The sequence below is a fragment of the Armigeres subalbatus genome, chromosome 2 (genome assembly GCF_024139115.2).
Source record: "Armigeres subalbatus isolate Guangzhou_Male chromosome 2, GZ_Asu_2, whole genome shotgun sequence".
Classification (NCBI taxonomy): Eukaryota; Metazoa; Arthropoda; class Insecta; order Diptera; family Culicidae; genus Armigeres; species Armigeres subalbatus.
In genome coordinates, this window is record NC_085140.1 from 334,527,115 (window position 1) to 334,549,199 (window position 22,085).

A 22,085-nucleotide genomic window follows, 5' to 3' on the forward strand; every position below is an offset into this window, starting at 1 on the left:
CGGTTTTGGGCACAGACGATTTTGGATTTATGAGTTTGTTTTGAGTCGTTACGAAAAAGCTGGCAAAAATGCTGGCATTTAGGTAAGGAAAGGATTGCTTGAATGCAGATTTTAGTTTTTTAACAGCGTTTGCTTCCCACTTAATACAATTAATGTTTGGGCAACATGCGTGATTCGTTATGATTGGAAAACTATTTGGAACTTTTTAGAGGAATGTCTTTTCGTGTCATTAGACAAGTTAGACTTTCTCAAAAAGATATAGGGAAGGTACGGTCAATATACGCCCCACAAGCAAATCTCTTAAATTAATGATGATTTCAATTAATTCAATGATGTATTTTTGGAGTGTTTATCAAAAATCTAACATATCAGTTATTATATGGTGCAAGAATTTTGAAAAAAATCTTACAATATTACAAGAAAAAGTTTTTTTTATTCCAATACAGTAGCCGTTCGATAACTGCAAAATGTTTACTTTTCAGTTAACGAATGCCGTTCGATGACTGCAATGCAATGCTATGCAGCTGTCATTGAGTCTGACATCAGTTTGGCGGTCCGATAACTGCAAAACTATTGCAACTATCGAATTGCAGTTAAATTACTTGCAGTTATCGAACGTCTACTGTATCATGTATTTCAATTTAAAATTAACGAAGCTGGGCAATATGCGTCACCTGAAATGATAATTAAAATACTCCAATATTGTTCACTAAAATAGTCACACTCTTTGGCAAAGATTAATGTCAGTCTTATACTTTGAGATAGTCAATGTATCAGACCAGCGATTTCAACCTGGGTACACGCAAAAAAAGCGTTCATGAATTCGTGAACTAACGAGTTCACGGTGTATTTTTTCGTAAACAACAGTCACGGATTCGGGAGTACAATCACGTTTTCTGAAACGTTCTGGAAAACGGTACTGGTGTTCCCGAATCCATGAATTAAATCACGGTGTATTTTTGCTGGTTCACGAATTCGGGAACGCTTTATTTTGCGTGTAGCCTCCTTCCAAGAGGCTCGGAAACCTCCTTTCAAGAGGCTCGGAAGCCTCCTTTCAAGAGGCTCGGAAGCCTTCTTTCGAAAGGCTCGGAAGCCTCCTTGAATGGAGGCTCAGAAGCCTCCTTGAATGGAGGCTCAGGCCTCCTTTCAAGAGGCTCAGAAGCCTGCTTTCAAGAGGCTCAGGAAGCCTCCTTTCAAGAGGCTCAGGCCTCCCTTTCAAGAGGCTCGGAAGCCTCCTTTCAAGAGGCTCAGCCTCCTTCAAGAGGCTCAGCCTCCTTCAAGAGGCCTCAAGCCTCCTTTCAAGAGGCCTGGAAGCCTCCTTTCAAGAGGCCTCAGGCCTCCTTTCAAGAGGCTCAGAAGCCTCCTTTCAAGAGGCTCAGAAGCCTCCTTTCAAGAGGCTCAGGAAGCCTCCTTTCAAGAGGCCTCCAGAGCCTCCTTTCAAGAGGCTCAGAAGCCTCCTTTCAAGAGGCTCAGAGCCTCCTTTCAAGAGGCTCAAGCCTCCTTCAAGAGGCCTGGAAGCCTCCTTTCAAGAGGCCTCAAGCCTCCTTTCAAGAGGCTCCAAAGCCTCCTTTCAAGAGAGCTCAGGAAGCCTCCTTTCAAAGAGGCTCAGAAGCCTCCTTTCAAGAGGCTCAGAAGCCTCCTTTCCAAGAGGCTCAGAAGCCTCCCTTTCAAGAGGCTCCAGAAGCCTCCTTTCAAGAGGCTCAGGAAGCCTCCTTTCAAGAGGCTCAGGCCTCCTTTCAAGAGGCTCAGAGCCTCCTTTCAAGAGGCTCAGAAGCCTCCTTTCAAGAGGCTCAGAGCCTCCTTCAAGAGGCCTGGAAGCCTCCTTTCAAGAGGCTCAGAAGCCTCCTTTCAAGAGGCTCAGGAAGCCTCCTTTCAAGAGGCTCAGGCCTCCTTTCAAGAGGCTCAGAAGCCTCCTTTCAAGAGGCCTGGAAGCCTCCTTTCAAGAGGCTCAAGCCTCCTTTCAAGAGGCTCAGAAGCCTCCTTTCAAGAGGCTCAAGCCTCCTTTCAAGAGGCCTCAGAGCCTCCTTTCAAGAGGCTCAGGCCTCCTTTCAAGAGGCCTCAGAAGCCTCCTTTCAAGAGGCCTCAGCCTCCTTTCAAGAGGCTCGAAGCCTCCTTTCAAGAGGCTCAGGAAGCCTCCTTTCAAGAGGCTCAGAAGCCTCCTTTCAAGAGGCTCAGAGCCTCCTTTCAAGAGGCTCAGAAGCCTCCTTTCAAGAGCTCAGAGCCTCCTTTCAAGAGGCTCAGAAGCCTCCTTTCAAGAGGCCTCAGGCCTCCTTTCAAGAGGCCTCAGAAGCCTCCTTTCAAGAGGCTCAGGCCTCCTTTCAAGAGGCTCAGAAGCCTCCTTTCAAGAGGCTCAGAAGCCTCCTTTCAAGAGGCTCAGAGCCTCCTTTCAAGAGGCTCAGCCCTCCTTTCAAGAGGCCTCAGGCCTCCTTTCAAGAGGCTCAGAAGCCTCCTTTCAAGAGGCTCAGAAGCCTCCTTTCAAGAGAGGCTCAGAAGCCTCCTTTCAGGAGGCTCAGGCCTCCTTTCAAGAGGCTCAGAGCCTCCTTTCAAGAGGCTCAGAAGCCTCCCTCAGGAGGCTCAGGCCTCCTTTCAAGAGGCTCAGAAGCCTCCTTTCAAGAGGCTCAGAGCCTCCTTTCAAGAGGCTCCAGCCTCCTTTCAGAGGCTCAGGAAGCCTCCTTTCAAGAGGCTCAGGCCTCCTCCTTTCAGGGCTCAGAAGCCTCCCTTTCAAGAGGCTCAAGCCTCCTTTCAAGAGGCTCAGAAGCCTCCTTTCAAGAGGCTCAGAAGCCTCCCTTTCAAGAGGCTCAGCCTCCTTTCAAGAGGCTCAGAAGCCTCCTTTCAAGAGGCTCAGGCCTCCTTTCAAGAGGCTCCAGCCTCCTTTCAAGAGGCTCAGAAGCCTCCTTTCAAGAGGCTCAAGCCTCCTTTCAAGAGGCTCAGAAGCCTCCTTTCAAGAGGCTCAGGAAGCCTCCTTTCAAGAGGCCTCAGAAGCCTCCTTTCAAGAGGCCTGAAGCCTCCTTTCAAGAGGCTCAGAGCCTCCTTTCAAGAGGCTCAGAAGCCTCCTTTCAAGAGGCTCAGGAAGCCTCCTTTCAAGAGGCTCAGAAGCCTCCTTTCAAGAGGCCTCAAGGCCTCCTTTCAAGAGGCCCAGAAGCCTCCTTTCAAGAGGCTCAAGCCTCCTTTCAAGAGGCCCAAGCCTCCTTTCAAGAGGCCTCAGAAGCCTCCTTTCAAGAGGCTCAGGAAGCCTCCTTCAAGAGGCCTGGAAGCCTCCTTTCAAGAGCTCAGGCCTCCTTTCAAGAGGCTCAGAGCCTCCTTTCAAGAGGCTCAGAAGCCTCCTTTCAAGAGGCTCAGGCCTCCTTTCAAGAGGCCTCAGCCTCCTTTCAAGAGGCTCAGAGCCTCCTTTCAAGAGGCTCAGGCCTCCTTTCAAGAGGCTCAGAAGCCTCCTTTCAAGAGGCTCAGGCCTCCTTTCAAGAGGCCTCAGAGCCTCCTTTCAAGAGGCTCAGGAAGCCTCCTTTCAAGAGGCCTCAAGCCTCCTTTCAAGAGGCTCAGAAGCCTCCTTTCAAGAGGGCTCCAGCCTCCTTTCAAGAGGCTCAGAGCCTCCTTTCAAGAGGCTCAGAAGCCTCCTTTCAAGAGGCTCAGAGCCTCCTTTCAAGAGGCCTGGAAGCCTCCTTTCAAGAGGCTCAGAAGCCTCCTTTCAAGAGGCTCAGAGCCTCCTTTCAAGAGGCTCAAGCCTCCTTTCAAGAGCTCAGAAGCCTCCTTTCAAGAGGCCTGGAAGCCTCCTTTCAAGAGGCTCAAGCCTCCTTTCAAGAGGCTCAGAAGCCTCCTTTCAAGAGGCCTCAAGCCTCCTTTCAAGAGGCTCAAGCCTCCTTTCAAGAGGCTCAGAAGCCTCCTTTCAAGAGGCTCAGAAGCCTCCTTTCAAGAGGCTCAGAGCCTCCTTCAAGAGGCTCAAGCCTCCTTTCAAGAGGCTCAGAAGCCTCCTTTCAAGAGGCTCAAGGCCTCCTTTCAAGAGGCTCAGAAGCCTCCTTTCAAGAGGCCTCAAGCCTCCTTTCAAGAGGCTCAAGCCTCCTTTCAAGAGGCTCAGGCCTCCTTTCAAGAGGCTCAGAGCCTCCTTTCAAGAGGCTCGGAAGCCTCCTTTCAAGAGGCTCAGAGCCTCCTTTCAAGAGGCTCAGAAGCCTCCTTTCAGAGAGCTCAGGCCTCCTTTCAAGAGGCTCAGAAGCCTCCTTTCAAGAGGCTCAGGAAGCCTCCTTTCAAGAGGCTCAGAAGCCTCCTTTCAAGAGGCTCAGGAAGCCTCCTTTCAAGAGGCTCAGAAGCCTCCTTCAAGAGGCCTCAAGCCTCCTTTCAAGAGGCTCAGGCCTCCTTTCAAGAGGCTCAAAGCCTCCTTTCAAGAGGCTCAGCCTCCTTTCAAGAGGCCTCAGAGCCTCCTTTCAAGAGGCTCAAGCCTCCTTTCAAGAGGCTCAGAAGCCTCCTTTCAAGAGCTCAGGCCTCCTTTCAAGAGCTCAGAAGCCTCCTTTCAAGAGGCTCAGGAAGCCTCCTTTCAAGAGGCTCAGAGCCTCCTTTCAAGAGGCTCAAGCCTCCTTTCAAGAGGCTCAGAAGCCTCCTTTCAAGAGGCTCAGAGCCTCCTTTCAAGAGGCTCAGAGCCTCCTTTCAAGAGCTCAGAAGCCTCCTTTCAAGAGCTCAGAAGCCTCCTTTCAAGAGGCTCAGAAGCCTCCTTTCAAGAGGCTCAGAAGCCTCCTTTCAAGAGGCTCAAAGCCTCCTTTCAAGAGGCTCAGAAGCCTCCTTTCAAGAGGCTCAGAAGCCTCCTTTCAAGAAGGCTCAGAGCCTCCTTTCAAGAGCTCAGAAGCCTCCTTTCAAGAGGCTCAGAGCCTCCTTTCAAGAAGGCTCAAAGCCTCCTTTCAAGAGCTCAGGCCTCCTTTCAAGAGCTCAAGGCCTCCTTTCAAGAGGCTCAGAGCCTCCTTTCAAGAGCTCAGAGCCTCCTTTCAAAGAGGCTCAAGCCTCCTTTCAAGAGCTCAGAGCCTCCTTTCAAGAGCTCAGAGCCTCCTTTCAAGAGCTCAAGCCTCCTTTCAAGAGCTCAGAAGCCTCCTTTCAAGAGGCTCAGAGCCTCCTTTCAAGAGCTCAGGCCTCCTTTCAAGGCTCAGAGCCTCCTTTCAAGAGGCTCAGAAGCCTCCTTTCAAAGCTCAGAGCCTCCTTTCAAGAGGCTCAGAGCCTCCTTTCAAGAGCTCAGAAGCCTCCTTTCAGAGGCTCAGAGCCTCCTTTCAAGAGGCTCAGGCCTCCTTTCAAAGCTCAGGCCTCCTTTCAAGAGGCTCAGAAGCCTCCTTTCAAGAGCTCAGCCTCCTTTCAGAGGCTCAGAGCCTCCTTTCAAGAGGCTCAGAAGCCTCCTTTCAAGAGCTCAGGCCTCCTTTCAAGAGCTCAGAGCCTCCTTTCAAGAGGCTCAAAGCCTCCTTTCAAAGAGGCTCAGAGCCTCCTTTCAAGAGCTCAGGCCTCCTTTCAAAGCTCCAGGCCTCCTTTCAAGAGGCTCAAGCCTCCTTTCAAGAGCTCAGAAGCCTCCTTTCCAAGAGCTCAGAAGCCTCCTTTCAAGAGCTCAGAGCCTCCTTTCAAGAGCTCAGAGCCTCCTTTCAAGAGCTCAGAGCCTCCTTTCAAGAGCTCAGAGCCTCCTTTCAAGAGCTCAAGCCTCCTTTCAAGCTCAAGCCTCCTTTCAAGAGCTCAGAGCCTCCTTTCAAGAGCTCAGAGCCTCCTTTCAAGAGGCTCAGAGCCTCCTTTCAGCTCAAGCCTCCTTTCAAGAGCTCAGAAGCCTCCTTTCAACCTCCTTTCAAGAGCTCAGAAGCCTCCTTTCAAAGCTCAAGCCTCCTTTCAAGAGCTCAAGCCTCCTTTCAAGAGGCTCAGGCCTCCTTTCAAGAGGCTCAGAAGCCTCCTTTCAAGAGGCCTCAAGCCTCCTTTCAAGAGGCTCAAGCCTCCTTTCAAGAGGCCTCAGGCCTCCTTTCAAGAGGCTCAGAGCCTCCTTTCAAGAGGCTCAGAAGCCTCCTTTCAAGAGGCTCAGAAGCCTCCTTTCAAGAGGCCTCAGAGCCTCCTTTCAAGAGGCTCAGGCCTCCTTTCAAGAGGCTCAGAGCCTCCTTTCAAGAAGGCTCAGAAGCCTCCTTTCAAGAGGCTCAGAAGCCTCCTTTCAAGAGGCTCAGAGCCTCCTTTCAAGAGGCTCAGGAAGCCTCCTTTCAAGAGGCCTCTCAGAGGCCTCCCTTCAAGAGGCTCAGAGCCTCCTTTCAAGAGGCTCAGAAGCCTCCTTTCAAGAGGCTCAGGAAGCCTCCTTTCAAGAGGCTCAGAAGCCTCCTTTCAAGAGGCTCAGAAGCCTCCCTTTCAAGAGGCTCAGAGCCTCCTTTCAAGAGGCTCAGGAAGCCTCCTTTCAAGAGGCTCAGGCCTCCTTTCAAGAGGCTCAGAAGCCTCCTTTCAAGAGGCTCAAGCCTCCTTTCAAGAGGCTCAGAAGCCTCCTTTCAAGAGGCCCTGGAAGCCTCCTTCAAGAGGCTCAGCCTCCTTTCAAGAGGCTCAGAAGCCTCCTTTCAAGAGGCTCAGGCCTCCTTTCAAGAGGCTCAGAGCCTCCTTTCAAGAGGCTCAGAAGCCTCCTTTCAAGAGGCTCAGGAAGCCTCCTTTCAAGAGGCTCAGAAGCCTCCTTTCAAGAGGCTCAAGCCTCCTTTCAAGAGGCTCAGAAGCCTCCTTTCAAGAGGCTCAAGCCTCCTTTCAAGAGGCTCAAGCCTCCTTTCAAGAGGCTCAGGAAGCCTCCTTTCAAGAGGCTCAGGCCTCCTTTCAAGAGGCTCAGAAGCCTCCTTTCAAGAGGCTCAGGCCTCCTTTCAAGAGGCTCAGAAGCCTCCTTTCAAGAGGCTCAGAAGCCTCCTTTCAAGAGGCTCAGAGCCTCCTTTCAAGAGGCTCAGAAGCCTCCTTTCAAGAGGCTCAGAGCCTCCTTTCAAGAGGCTCAGAAGCCTCCCTTTCAAGAGGCTCAGAAGCCTCCTTTCAAGAGGCTCAGAGCCTCCTTTCAAGAGGCTCAGGAAGCCTCCTTTCAAGAGGCTCAGAAGCCTCCTTTCAAGAGGCTCAGGCCTCCTTTCAAGAGGCTCAGAAGCCTCCTTTCAAGAGGCTCAGAGCCTCCTTTCAAGAGGCTCAGAAGCCTCCTTTCAAGAGGCTCAGGAAGCCTCCTTTCAAGAGGCCTCAGAGCCTCCTTTCAAGAGGCTCAGAAGCCTCCTTTCAAGAGCTCAGAAGCCTCCTTTCAAGAGGCTCAGGAAGCCTCCTTTCAAGGCTCAGGCCTCCTTTCAAGAGGCTCAGAAGCCTCCTTTCAAGAGGCTCAGGCCTCCTTTCAAGAGGCTCAGAAGCCTCCTTTCAAGAGGCTCAGAAGCCTCCTTTCAAGAGGCTCAGGCCTCCTTTCAAGAGGCTCAGAAGCCTCCTTTCAAGAGGCTCAGAAGCCTCCTTTCAAGAGGCTCAGAGCCTCCTTTCAAGAGGCTCAGGCCTCCTTTCAAGAGGCCTCAGAGCCTCCTTTCAAGAGGCTCAAAGCCTCCTTTCAAGAGGCTCAGGCCTCCTTTCAAGAGGCTCAGAAGCCTCCTTTCAAGAGGCTCAGAAGCCTCCTTTCAAGAGGCTCAGAAGCCTCCTTTCAAGAGGCTCAGGCCTCCTTTCAAGAGGCTCAGAAGCCTCCTTTCAAGAGGCTCAGAAGCCTCCTTTCAAGAGGCTCAGAAGCCTCCTTTCAAGAGGCTCAGAAGCCTCCTTTCAAGAGGCTCAGAGCCTCCTTTCAAGAGGCTCAGAAGCCTCCTTTCAAGAGGCTCAGAAGCCTCCTTTCAAGAGGCTCAGAAGCCTCCTTTCAAGAGGCTCAGGCCTCCTTTCAAGAGGCTCGAAGCCTCCTTTCAAGAGGCTCGGAAGCCTCCTTTCAAGAGGCTCAGGCCTCCTTTCAAGAGGCTCAGAAGCCTCCTTTCAAGAGGCTCAGGAAGCCTCCTTTCAAGAGGCTCAGGAAGCCTCCTTTCAAGAGGCTCAGAAGCCTCCTTCAAGAGGCTCAGGCGTCCTTTCAAGAGGCTCAGAAGCCTCCTTTCAAGAGGCCTCAGAAGCCTCCTTTCAAGAGGCTCAGAAGCCTCCTTTCAAGAGGCTCAGAGCCTCCTTTCAAGAGGCTCAGAGCCTCCTTTCAAGAGGCTCAGAGCCTCCTTTCAAGAGGCCTCAGGCCTCCTTTCAAGAGGCTCAGAAGCCTCCTTTCAAGAGGCTCAGAAGCCTCCTTTCAAGAGGCTCAGAAGCCTCCTTTCAAGAGGCTCAGAGCCTCCTTTCAAGAGGCTCAAGCCTCCTTTCAAGAGGCTCAGGAAGCCTCCTTTCAAGAGGCTCAGGCCTCCTTTCAAGAGGCTCAGAAGCCTCCTTTCAAGAGGCTCAGGAAGCCTCCTTTCAAGAGCTCAGAGCCTCCTTTCAAGAGGCCCTCAAGCCTCCTTTCAAGAGGCTCAGAAGCCTCCTTTCAAGAGGCCTCAGAGCCTCCTTTCAAGAGGCTCAGAAGCCTCCTTTCAAGAGGCTCAGAGCCTCCTTTCAAGAGGCTCAGAAGCCTCCTTTCAAGAGGCTCGAAGCCTCCTTTCAAGAGCTCAGGCCTCCTTTCAAGAGGCTCAGAAGCCTCCTTTCAAGAGGCTCAAGCCTCCTTTCAAGAGGCTCAAGCCTCCTTTCAAGAGGCTCAGAAGCCTCCTTTCAAGAGGCTCAGAAGCCTCCTTTCAAGAGGCTCAGAAGCCTCCTTTCAAGAGGCTCAGGCCTCCTTTCAAGAGGCTCAGGCCTCCTTTCAAGAGGCCTCAAGCCTCCTTTCAAGAGGCTCAGAAGCCTCCTTTCAAGAGGCTCGAAGCCTCCTTTCCAGAGGCTAAGAAGCCTTCTTTCCAGATGCTCAGAAGCCTCCTTTCAAGAGGCTCAGATGCCTCCTTTCAAGAGGCTCTGAAGCCTCCTTTCAAGAGGCTCAGGCCTCCTTTCAAGAGGCTCAGAAGCCTCCTTTCAAGAGGCTCAGGCCTCCCTTTCAAGAGGCTCAGAAGCCTCCTTTCAAGAGGCTCAGAAGCCTCCTTTCAAGAGGCTCAGAAGCCTCCTTTCAAGAGGCTCAGAAGCCTCCTTTCAAGAGGCTCAGCCTCCTTTCAAGAGGCCTCCAGCCTCCTTTCAAGAGGCTCGGAAGCTTCCTGTCAAGAGGCTCAGAAGCCTTCTTTCAAGAAGCTCGGAAACCTTTTTTCAAGCGACTCAGAAACCTCCTCTCAAGAGGCTCGGAAGCCTCCTTTCAAGAGGCTCGGAAGCCTCCTTTCAAAAGGCTCGGAAGCCTGCTTTTAAGAGGCTCGGAAGCCTGCTTTTAAGAGGCTCATAAGCCTTCTTTCAACAGGCTCGGAAGCCTTTTATCAAAAGGCTCAGAAGCCTCATTTAAAGGGTCTCGAAAACTTCCTTAAAGAAGTATGTGGACAAATTGTACTGCAGTTGGACTGCTTGGCCAGGCCGGAGTTGCGTAAAAATAGAACAAAGGAATAGATAAAAGTACCATCGAATGAAAATTTTTGGTCATGAGGCACAATTATTACTATTTGATTTGGCAAATTGTAACGGTTGTTCTCTACACCCCTCTCGCCATTTATCAAATGACGTGGTCCTTCCTAGTGGAAGCCAGCAAACCACTCAACCGCTTTTATAGATGGTTCAATCCCATCTGTGCACTACTGTCCCATACCGCACTTTCTCATCCATATGAATTTTTATGCACACATTTCCTGCGAAGCTGATCTGAATTATGCAAAACAGTGTGGAACGCGAGAGCCATTCCGATAGTTTGCCATCTCTACCGAAAGAAACCCACCCCCTCGTGTAGTATATGAATGATGGACCAACATCGCCCTCCATCGCCGAAGCATGCCATAAAAAATGGAAAACTCCTAGTCCTGGTCCCACTGACTGCCCGGCCCGCCCGGATGGCTTTCACCGTTGTTCATTCGCGGTGTTCTGTTCTAGTTCCGGATTCTTCTGCCACGGCGGAAAAGATTGCAACGAGAGCAGAGTGCACCACCAGCTCTCTCAGTAATTCCGTTTAACTGTCGCCTTGGGTAATAAAATCATTTGCTTTCAGGGTGCACTAAAAAAAAGCTGCGAGACGACTTGGATGCAAGGGAAGTCATAATGTTGCCACGCTCTATACTCAGCCGAATGGCCAGTGAAAGATGAGATGCACGGAGGATGCATTTTTTTCCTCAGCTTCAGTTAAATCCCAATATTCAGGAGAGGGGTTTTCCGTGTCCGGGTATTTGCCGAGGGATTGTTACGTGGAACTCCTTTACTCCTAGTAGGAACAATGTCCTGAATCTGAATAATGGTGGATGCTTTAGAGTCTGAACTCAGGGTTTCGCATCGATCCCGTCCTTTTTTCATCCCTCCTTTTCCGATTATTTATTGGACATCGTCATTGGAGGAGAGACCGATGTAACGTGATGCAAAAAATATTACTCTTGCACAACATGAATTCCTGTCAGGTGAATCATTTTTAGATCGATTTCTATCCCTTCTCCATTTTTGCAAATTTACGTCATCTGAGAATGGTGGGACTTTTTTTTACGTTTTCAGTCAAGAAGACAACAACAACTCGTTACAGGCTGTCCCATGGCAAAAGTGTATGAGTATCCTCTCTGTACTTATTTTATTCTTCACTTTTATTTTCTTTCTAATTTTCCAGGTCGTGCACTCACGTCGCGAAAGTGATGCCGGTGTCTACTGGTGCGAGGGGAGCAACGAGCTTGGTGTGGCCAGAAGCCGGAACGCTACGCTGCAGGTTTCAGGTATGTTCAATCGAGATTAGACTTGATATAAAATTCTTTAAAGAATAATGTTCTATGAATCTTCACAGAATGTTACTTCCAACGGAAGGTAAAGTTTAGTTCAACTTTAAATATGCAATGTATTCCTTCTCAGTTGGTCGTACAAACATTTCGTGTCAGGAGAAACTCCAGATTTCACTTGGATTGTTTCACTGGATTACTCTTAGTTATAGAATAATCACTCGATTTGCAGTAGCCCATTTTTAAATTGCACATACTGAATAATCGAATCGAGTTTCCAAATCAATTGGATATAATAAAGGCGGGCCCAATAATAATCATCATCTTGAACGAACACAATGACTGCTCCATTCACTGGCACACAGCTCCTTATCCATTCCAATCAAGAGGCCCTCTTTTATCAACCGTAAGGGCCATCTCAAGTTGAGTAGAAAATAATCCTCTTCTACCGAACTGGGTTGTTGGTTGTTATGACACGGAACAACAAAAACATCGACAACAACCGGCACAACAATGAACAGCGTGCACCATTCCAATAGTTAGTCGGCACTAGTGGCAGCAATCTCGATTGGATTGTGGCTCTTGCTCTCTTGGCCGATGATGCATCCTCCCCGGTTCAAGCCCGGCCCAAGTAATGCTTCGGTTGTCATTGTCCGCATCAGGAGGAAAATTTGCATTTGCACACCGAACTAGAGAACTGGCTGCAAAAGACAGCGCCACTCGAATCCAGTTTGTACTAAGGAGCCTTCCATCTTTCGTCGTCGTTTTCTTGGACCAGTGAGGGGACGGGTAACAGTCGAATAATGTCGGCTCGACGTCGTCGTCGTCCTGTTCCGTAAATGCGAATAAATGTGAACCATTGCTCCTGATTGGGGTTACCAAGAGGTTCTCATATTTTGACAGGCTTTGGTATTTAGATTTTTTTTTGTTTGCGTTAAAACTGTTTAATAAAATCAAAATAATTTTGGCTGGTTATGATAAATCCAAAGATGTGTAATAGTTTTGCTATCTTGACCGTATGACATCCCTACTCATGAAGCTTGGGTTCATTCGTTTGCTGGTTGGCGGAAGGGTTGTAGAGCAAAATTTTACACAACATTGCGTCTCAATTGTAAATAATTGAACATGACTTATTGGATCGAGCAAGGCGAAAGCTCTGTTGGTTGACCCTTTCGCATTTTGTAGTGACAAGCGAACATAATGAAAGTTTAATATAATGGAAATGGAAAATTCTGCTTGACTGAATGATTCAGTATTTTTTCTTGGTTCATTATCAGCTCAGGTTCTAATTAGTATTTTTCTAATGAAATCCTTGAAAAACGCCACAGAACATGACGGATTTTTAAATCCACATTTGGCATTGATAACTCACCTGAATTCTGAAGATACTCATGAATACAGAGGCGCTCAGTTAAGTCTATACAGATATTAAGATTTGATCAGCACTCAATTGTAGAAAATTTCGATTCCGAATGCTAGTTAATTCGAAAATAATTCACCGTATACCTAGCCAGAACTTTCAATTGGTCTTAAATAATATTCCAACAGTATTTCAATAAACCTTTTAAAAAATGATCGATGATTTTTTTTTTCATAGTGTCCATGTCCCAGGTTTTTGCCTAGAAACCGTTTTGCGGGAAAGAAAAATAGATCTGATGACCATTTTCGCTCACTTCCAGTGCCATGAAAAATTCTGCTTCGACCCAAAAATCGTTTGATTTCGTCTCAACAAAACGAAAAGTACGAACCCTGAACAGTACCCAAAACTTCGATGTGCGTCACAAGAGAGTCTCTTTTTTCGAACTTGAATTGGTTTTCTCGGTGAAATAAAAACTTACTTTTGATTTTTTTTACGTTTCCACCTACCTACTTTGTTTTTTGGTCATCCTCAGAAATTTTCCGCCTTGCGTTCGTTTTCATCGGTGGATGACTGAAAAAACAAAGTAGATAGGTTGAAACGTAAAAAAAATCAAAAGTACTTTTTTATTTCACCGAGAAAAATCAATTCAAGCTCGAAAGATTAAGTAAGCGGTGATCGAAACCTGTTGAAGAAAATAATCTCTTGCACTTTCTCTATTTGGAAGATCTAATTAGCATGGAATTGGCACAAAACACAAATTTACGGCCCATCTGGTTGAAAGGACATTTAGTCGATTGGACGTTATTGGAAATTCGAATAAGGTAAATAACAAAATAGCAGAAAGATACACCGAATTTGAAAACAAAACTGTGATTAGTTTTACCATTTGCAACAATGCATGGATAGAAGACACATTAATGTTCTTGAGTTTTATTTTATTTCGTTATCACAATATTCACATCAAATATGCATTACACAAAAAACTAAGTATGAATCTCGTCTCACTGGTACTACTGACAAAGTGTTACTTTAATTCTATTTTTCGATGTTTTTAGACAGATTTTTCGATTTGAAAAATTTGAGTGAACATTCATATTTTAGATCGGTTAAATATTTCCAATTGAATTCCTATTTAATTTTAATTCGAATCGATTCTCTCGAAATACGACTTCAAGAAACAAATATTATTCACATTTATTTCGGGAAGTAGAGTGCGCTTTTTGGAACAGATGCACGCCGTGTCTGAAAAGATGCGTTCGATGTCGGTCGAAGTCGGCTTGATTGATTTCAGCTCATTTTCGTATTTCGACTTGACTTTCTGTTTAGTACGAAAAGTGATAACTATTTCGTTATCATCACTTTGTACAGGGCAAGCAAACTTCTTGATCGCCGATTACAATTCCTCACGCATGCTGGATGGGCCGGATACTGTTTCTTCATGGGATGATGGCCCAACGGTATGAGATTGTTCGTTCCATAAAGGTTACTCTTTTTGCAATTGTTTATGGCACGACAAGGAGTGAGAAAACGAGCAAATCAACTTTTCGCGGCACTGGTAGTGAGGGAGAAATGATTATCTCTCATCACACCTTTTTTCTTTCCCAGCAAACCGATTTCTCGGCGAAAATCAGCATTATGAAGAATTCTCTGCTTGTGAGAATGAGTGAGAATTACCTGGATCCCTGGAATCTGACACTTATTTCATGACCGATGTGTTCGATGTGTTCAATGGAAATCCGCGTGCGGAGATCGATTGCCGCGGATAAAGTAACTTTTTGTTATACCATTAACAGAAAACTCGTCCTTCGTAGCAACCCGTGCAACAATTTCCGCCAGCGATTGACGTCTGACAAATTTTAGTATTTTATATGACTGACACGTGGTAGGAAAAGATCTTATGGATTTATTACCTAAGTTGGCGTTGAGTGCTTAAAATAAATAATATTCTTGAGCAGAAAAAGTACACTTGTTGGTAAACCTGATGTGAACATATTTTTGGTATTTTCGGGATTTCAGAAATAATATCCCGGGAAGTGGAAAAACCCGAATCATCCTTAATCTCGAGATGTCCCGGCCCGGGATGGAAACTCTAATATCAAACGACTCAGTTAAACGAGCTGAGCAAATGTATGTCTGTCCGTGTGTATTTGTGTATTGTGTGTGTGTATTTGTGTGCACAAAGCCTAAGAAAAACATTAGACAACTTTTCATACAGTAGTCGTGAATTAATTTTCCCGAAAAAAAGTTGCATTCGACAAAGGGAAAAGCGTAGTGGATCACTATTGAATTTGATAACGATCGACTGTTGCATTTAAAACCTATGAAGAAAATGGTGCATCGAACCTTATTGGTGCTATATAAGGTTGGTTTCTTGTCTAAATGCGAGGAAGTTGTGAAATCCGCATTATGCTCCTACTGTCGCCCAGTACACACAACCTGCTTGCTTGGCAGTTCAAACACGAAAGAGGACGATTCTTTGTCGCTGAAAGCGATGCCTGCTACGATGCGCATAAATCAGGAACGTATTGAAGGGTGCATAAATACTATGCGTTACGTAAATATGATGGGGTTATAAAGCACCCTCTCACAGAAGTGACTACTCGGTGAATAAGTATGGTTTCTATATTGTACAGCTCATACAAAATCTACTCCTCCGCTTATTTTTTGGTCGCAATGAAAGTTAATCCTCTAATGTCCAAGACCGCCTTTAGACGGGGTATTTTTAATATTTTTTTGTAATTTTCAACTGATAAAATTTCAAAAAGTTTTTGAGTTTGATCAGTAAAATAAACTACAATGCATGTTTTTTTACCATGTTGTTTATTTGAAGGCTCAGTCGTGCAACAAAACACTTTGCGGAGCCAGAAAGACTAATGCATTACAATAATAATACAATACAATCGTTTTAATCTAATTATCAATATAAAATTCAATTTCATCCACATTCAAATGCATAAACGTGGCTAATCTGATCTTGTCGTATGCTATCACTTCCCGTCGTTCGTCTGCGTCTTCTATCCATTCATATGAAGGGATTCTACACCTCGTCCTCTCAGGCGTTGCATTCGAAACGATGACAGAACTGCTTGTTTTCTCATTCGATGATGGTTCGTTTGTGCTCTTCGATTCGATATCTGCACACTCTGCGCTAGATAAACGTTGTCGCTTTGCTATTATTTTTTTCGCATTCTTTTCCAATGTGTTGGTCTTTTGTGTTGCCGTTGGAAACTGTTGCCGTGCGCAACTGGATCAATGGCTACATCACTAACTTCTACCTTTTTTGTAGCTTGTTTTGATATATTATCATCAAGCTCTTTATTCGTTCGCTGTCACATGCTCCGTCGTTCTAGCGCCGCCGGGCACGACTTTCTCATATGCGAGAAGGCTTTGCAAATGGAGTATTTTGGTTTTAACCCTTGTTGGTAGAAAATTCTTCCTTTCAGATTTCGAAAATATAGGATTTCCGGAATCTCCTTATCAACATCTACATAAACGCCACGGACTCCAGTAAACATATCAAGTTCGTATTCTGCTGGGAACCGCTCACGTACTACGCATTTAACTTTATCGAATCTTGCTATCACGGATGATAAATCGGAATTCGAGATTTCCGGCGGCAGATCGAAAATTCTCACATACCGAGTATTTCCTCCGGCTACGTTCATATTCACCGTTACCAACTTTCCATTGGCGTAATGAAACGGCAGCATCTCATTGTTGTCTTGCAAAGCATATTCCATCGCCTCCACACTTTTGAAACGTATAAATACGGATTTATCATCGGCTATTTCTTACGCTGTTTCCATCGATCGCTTATCACTTTTCAGTGTTTTCACGAAAAGGGCCATATCAGCCAAATATGGTTGAAATGCCAGCATGTTTTTCACAGCGACTATGCCAGACATTGTAACCGGCAGTATCGTATATCGCGCACGATTGAAATAACAACAAAGCAAAACTCCGAGTGAGCACACGCGTCTATCCACATCAAGATGTGATCGTCCACTGGTCAATGTATGTTTAAATGTGGTTTAAAGTCAAATTTCAATGTTCAAAACATTTATAAAAATATTGAAAATTGAGTAATATTTTGTTCCTCCGTGTTTTCGCTCATATACATTTGAAGAGTGAAAACTTAATCAATGGAAAGGTTATAGTTTTGAATCTTACACTCTAAAATATTTATCCAACTCGTGACACGGAAAATAAAAAATAACTATGAATATTTAAAAATTAAAATAAGTCAGCATTGAATAGAAATTTTCAAACTCTAAATATGTTGAAAAATCCAAAAAGATTAATAGATTCAATAAATTATTCGATTCGACAAAAAACTTGAAATAAATAAAAAGCTACTTTGATTCTGGCGCCACGTGTTGGATTCTGGCGATGAATGCATTGATGGCACGTGCTTTATCCGTTTTGCCGTAAGTTTTAATTTTTAATAAATACATTAAAACATTGGAAAATAAAAACTTAACATAGGAAAATAGGGGCCGTACACATATTACGTAAGCACTTAAGGAGGGAGGGGGGTCGGTCAATATCTTACGTTCCATATAAATAAAAATCATTTGTATGAAAAAATCTTACAAGGGGCAGGGCGGGTTTAAAACCCAGAAAATTGCTTACGTAATAAGTGTACGACCCCATAGGATAACCTTCAAAAGATCAGTACATTCAAAGTTAATTGCCTATATGCCGGGTATTAAGCCACCCGGAGTGGAAATTAATTACTCGCCACTCATGCGAACTGGGGTCGTGGGATCAAACCCCACCGAAGGGCGGTTACCCTCCAATACCTTTTCCGAACTAAATCTATCACATGTTGTACATATGCATAATCAAGTTTCAGACACCTTCAAAAAGATGCTGCGAGGACTTTTCAAAAGATGTCTCCATTTTAGTAGACCGAAAGCAATTAGAGAGTAACTATGTGTGAAGGTGGGCGGTCAATTATTTCGTCCATACGAACTTTATGCTCTCATCAAAGTTTTTTTCTTATATCGGCTAATAGTGACTGTATTGTGTTATCTTTTGTTGTAATTTGTAATTCTCGAGGGCCTAAACCAGTGATCCCCGAAGTGCGGCCCTCGAAGCCTTTTTCTGTGGCCCGCGAAAGATTTCAAATTATACACTTCATGTGGCCCGTTGATACGCATTAGATGTCACCAAATGCTTTTCAACATGCCCAATTGTTTGTGCTTCTCAGGGAATCTGTCAAGTTCACATCATTTTGATGTTTTTTTTTCTTCTCCTGATGGTCCCGTAGGAGTTTCTGAAGTCCACCACCACCCCATACGCTTCATTTGACGATGAGAGGCTTACAAGACAGTTTATCATATTTGATATTTTTTTCTTCTTCTGGTTATATTTACTAACACTTTATTCGTCATATCTTCTATATCTGCTTAGCTCCCGCGTATGTCCATCAATCGTTATCTTTATATCAAAGTATTGCTTTTCATATAGTCTGTGCATTTTTGTCTGAATCTCATCTCATTTGTTTCCATTTTCATTTCGTCTGGTAGCATGTTAAATAGTCTAAATCCTTTAAAAAATAGCGAATTTTGAGTTCCTGTCATTGTCAATTTCGGTAAGCGAAAGTCATTTACTCTTCTCGTATCATATCCATGTATATCCGTCCCATATCGCACGTGGTCTGTAAGGTATTTAGGAGTCAACCTATTTTTAATCTTGAAGACAAAGATCAGTGTTCGTAGAGTGATTCTTTCTTCTACTGATATCCATTGCAAAATGTTTCTCATTAGCCTACTTGGAGTTGTCCTATTGCACCCTAAAATCAGACGCATCGTTCTATTTTGCACAGTCTGCATTCTCTTTTTTTGTCGTTTAGAGGCTAAAAATAGTATCGAGGGGCAATATTCAAAGTGCGGAGCAATCAATGTTTTATATAACATAACTTTGTTTTCAAACAGTAGATACTTGTTTATCTATATGATAAAAATGAGTTGAGACTTCCTTCCTGACGATTTAACTCGCGAACAGGTTGACCGATTTGCAAGATTTTTTCCTTGTCGATTTGTTTTGGAAACCGCAAGGTTTGTATATACAAAAAGTTGGTAAATATAACGGGGAAATGTAAAAAATCATTAGAATACTATTATGAGTCAGCTGTTGAGGAAAACAAAACAAACGCACGGAAATTGATCTAGAGTGCGGTGCTGCAAATAGTTCATTGTGACATTTGCAACACCCGGGAAAAGCTGGGTTTCTCTTGCTAGTTTTACATAATAATCCGTATTTTGATGCGGCTTTTCGTATAACATAATCTATGTGCTCGATAAAATTTAGTTTTTCGTCAACCATCACTACGAGATATTTGACTACCTGTACTTGCTCAATGGCTTCATCGTCGATCGAGAGGCTATCCGTAAAACCACCAACGTGTTTATTGGTAATAATCATGTATTTTGTCTTTTTAACGTTCAGTTTCAATTTTTTAAACTTCAACCATTCAGTCAACTCTTTTAGTTCCAGCTTCATCCTTGCATAAGCCACTTCAAAATCTTCTGCTACAATGAATAAAACTGTATCATCAGCGAATAAGTTTATGTCACCTCCCTCAACTGCCATGTTAATATCATTGATATACAAAATAAACAGGAGTGGACCCAACACACTGCCTTGTGGAACTCCCAAATCAACTCTTTAGCTCTGTGATTTCTTACCTCGGCCTAAAGTTGCTTGTGTTCTGAACGACAAATAGCTCTGAAACCACTCAAGTACTTTTCCATTAATTCCCAATTTCCTCAGTGTTGTTTAAGAACCATCGTGATTGATAAAATTCATCACTTCATCTATTACGTAGGACAACAACAAACAACTGTGATGCTATTGCCCCGGTATTGAAATTTTTTTTTTTTCCACATATTCAAACGAACTAAATGTTGGACTTGAAGTCAAAATAATGTTGTCATACACTGCTCTGAAATGAGAAATCTTTCAATACAAGTTACGATTTGACAAAATTTGAATTGGTTTTTTAACTTTAGAAAAAAGCTGAATATCAACGTACTTTTCGCTACCTAAATTGTTTAACAAAGTCAAGATTTTGTCCATGCTCCGATTAGTCGATGAAGGTTTCAGTAAATTTCAATTGAGGAATTCAGATTTATACAACTTCTATTCAAAATTGCTAGCAAGTTCACCTGGCTCCAAAACATGTTTGACGTTATTTGACACGAAAAGTAACAATCAGTGGAGTTTCTTATCTTACTTTTAATCTATTCAATGACACACAATTGGGAGATTTCAATATTTTGACTAGCCAAATTGGAAATAAAATTATCAGAGTTATATCATAGCTAATCAATATTTCTTTATTCGATAAATTTACGCGAAGAAATTCTGCATATTGAAAATCCTTGAGCCGATAGAATGAGGTTAAGGAATCGTTACTTATATTTATTAAAATAATAAAATTATTAAAATATTTTGTTTTCCCCTTGAAAAAGACAACAATCCTGGTCAGGTCAATAATAAACTTGTTGTAAAAATTGTAAGATTGAGTAGCCCTTCAATAAATATAATTAAAACGTACAGTCGTTCCATAATCAGGAATCGTTACTCTTTTGTACAAACTTAAAATAAATCGCCGAATTCGGTAAATTTTTACCGAAATCTCAACAGCAGAACTGTTCGGTAAATAATTCAACTGATTTTCGGTGATGTTGACAGGTGAACAATGGAAAAAATTACAAAAAATCTGTAATATAAATTACAGAATAGTTCTGCTGTTGAGATTTCGGTAAAATTTACCGAATACGGTGAAATGAGTTAAGTGTGTAGTGATCAATAATCCTTCAATAAAAATTCAAAATCTTAGTATCGGGTGAAATTATGCGAAAATATGTTTCTCGTGCCAAGTCCGCTACCACAAAAGTATCTGTTAGTATCAACTGAAAGTCAACTACGGCAATAAAACTCGTAGAATAAAATGTGCTTACTAGTATGTTATTTGAAGAAGATTCATCGCAACAAGTTTTATTCAAATATGAAATAGTTATATTGAAAATAATTTTGATTATGCTTTAAAATTCTACATGAAATGAAAATCAAATGTTGCATATGTGTTTGTACTGCGGCCCGCTCCTGCAGTTCAAAATTGCTATGCGACCCTTGATTGTAAGCATGCTGGGGACCACTGGCCCTAAACTGTAGTGCACTGAAAGTGAATTGAAAAACCCGGAAAAACAATCCATATCGGTTAATGGCAGTATATTTTATTGAATATAACATGAGGCCTTTACTAACGTTTTTTTTCTTGAGCTTAGTATTATAGAAACGTTTCTAAGTAAAATTCACTGTTTGAACATTTTGGGCTCGGCGATGATGAATAATGACTTCAATCGATCATATGAGCCCAATCTACAGTAACAACACTAATTGCGTATCTGGATGATTTGTGGTGAGATTTTCTCTCTACACAGGTGGAAGTTGGGATTTTAGAGGACAGTGGTGAACATTTTTTCAGAACAAAGTCGTGAGTACCGATGGATGTACCTTGAAGTTCGAACTGACGAGTTCTTTTCAAAGTATACTTCCCACTGTTCCTACAGTGCTTAACTCGCCCAGCCAATAACAAACGTACGGCTGCCGGAGATCAATATTCCGGTATTTTTTTGGCAATATTGGGTTTCATTACGTGATCTTTTTTGTTTCCCTAATTCATTCTAATCAGCAATTGACAGCAGTATAGAAGATGCACTATTTGCAAGGCGAAGCTGCTTTCGTGATATTCGCTTTTGACATTTCTGCCGACAATCATCAAGTGGCGTGGAATCTGTTGAAAGGTCGTCAACAAAATCTGAACATGCTTATGCTACTGACAAACAAAACGTTCATGAAGCAGTTCGCTTTGGGACTCTAGACATTGACTCATTGCTTCGATCATCATGTTCAGATACTCAACGTCAACAACTGGAATTGTTCAGTCCACCGTAAACGTCCAATACAATGTTACCATTCTGCTTGCTTCACGTTTCGAATATTATCGTTTCATTCTGAACAGCCTGATACTGCCAAAGCTAATTGTACCGCTGCCCAATATCGACGTCTCACGTTAGCATGTAAGGATGTGCGGTTTTCGCAAAATTTCGAAATTTACGAAATTTGAGCATAGCAAAATCTGATTTTTTAATTTGGTTTCGTTTCGTTAAATTCAAAAAATTTCGCCATCAAAAACAACAGAAAAAAAATCGATATCGAACCGATATAAAATTGTTATCATGATCAAGAAGTTTTCAATTTCGGCCCAAGAAGCGGAAGAAGCTGCATAATCTCCACGTGGACCGTGGAGTTACTCCAAACCGTCGTCCAAGTGATGCGTCGTTGCCCAGATCGAATCGGTGCAGTTACCCTATACTGTTCTTTAAATTTAAGTTTATCAAATAAAAATTAAGCGTCATCATCTTTAAGACCAATATTGTTGCAACGTAATGATTTTCAAAAGGTTGAATTGAAGCCAATATATGGTGCTGAAAATCATCCCCTCTTACAGCCACACACGTACATGACATCCCCATTGTATGCCACCAAATAAGCCAATTATCGACAAAGCTGCCCTAATGAGCGGTAAACGGTTGTATTGCACTGTGTCACTCCTCGCTCGCTTGTCAGCTTTCTTGTCGCCCATTGAGCATGAGGTTCTGTTCAGTATTCTCCATCGTCAGTCCGTCGGTGGGCTGCGCTGGTCGGCACACAACGCCATCCGCCTTTCAGCAAGTGCAGCCATTTAATCATTCTCTTATTCATCTGTCATCCCGGAGTAAAAATGCCGCAAAAAAGAACCTTTCGAAAAGTGAAAGAAAATGAATAAATCTTCACACTCGTCATGTATGCAAGCCGCGCGCCGGCAAAACTCCACCGACGCGACGATGTGGTGACGCGTCGAGTCATCTGCAAGTCAGAGTTCCATCCATCCAAGCGGAGGTCCTCGCCCA

The 22,085-nt window shown here is 44.0% G+C and overlaps 1 protein-coding gene across 1 annotated transcript in view; it reads left to right on the forward strand.

Annotated features, from left to right (window-relative positions):
- Positions 1-22,085, forward strand: part of LOC134212799 (roundabout homolog 1-like) — a 331,449-nt gene that overhangs the window by 242,350 nt on the left and 67,014 nt on the right. The window contains exon 4 of the mRNA XM_062690970.1: positions 10,658-10,760. Within this exon, the coding sequence (XP_062546954.1) occupies positions 10,658-10,760 (103 nt within the window). The remainder of the gene's footprint in view (positions 1-10,657; positions 10,761-22,085) is intronic.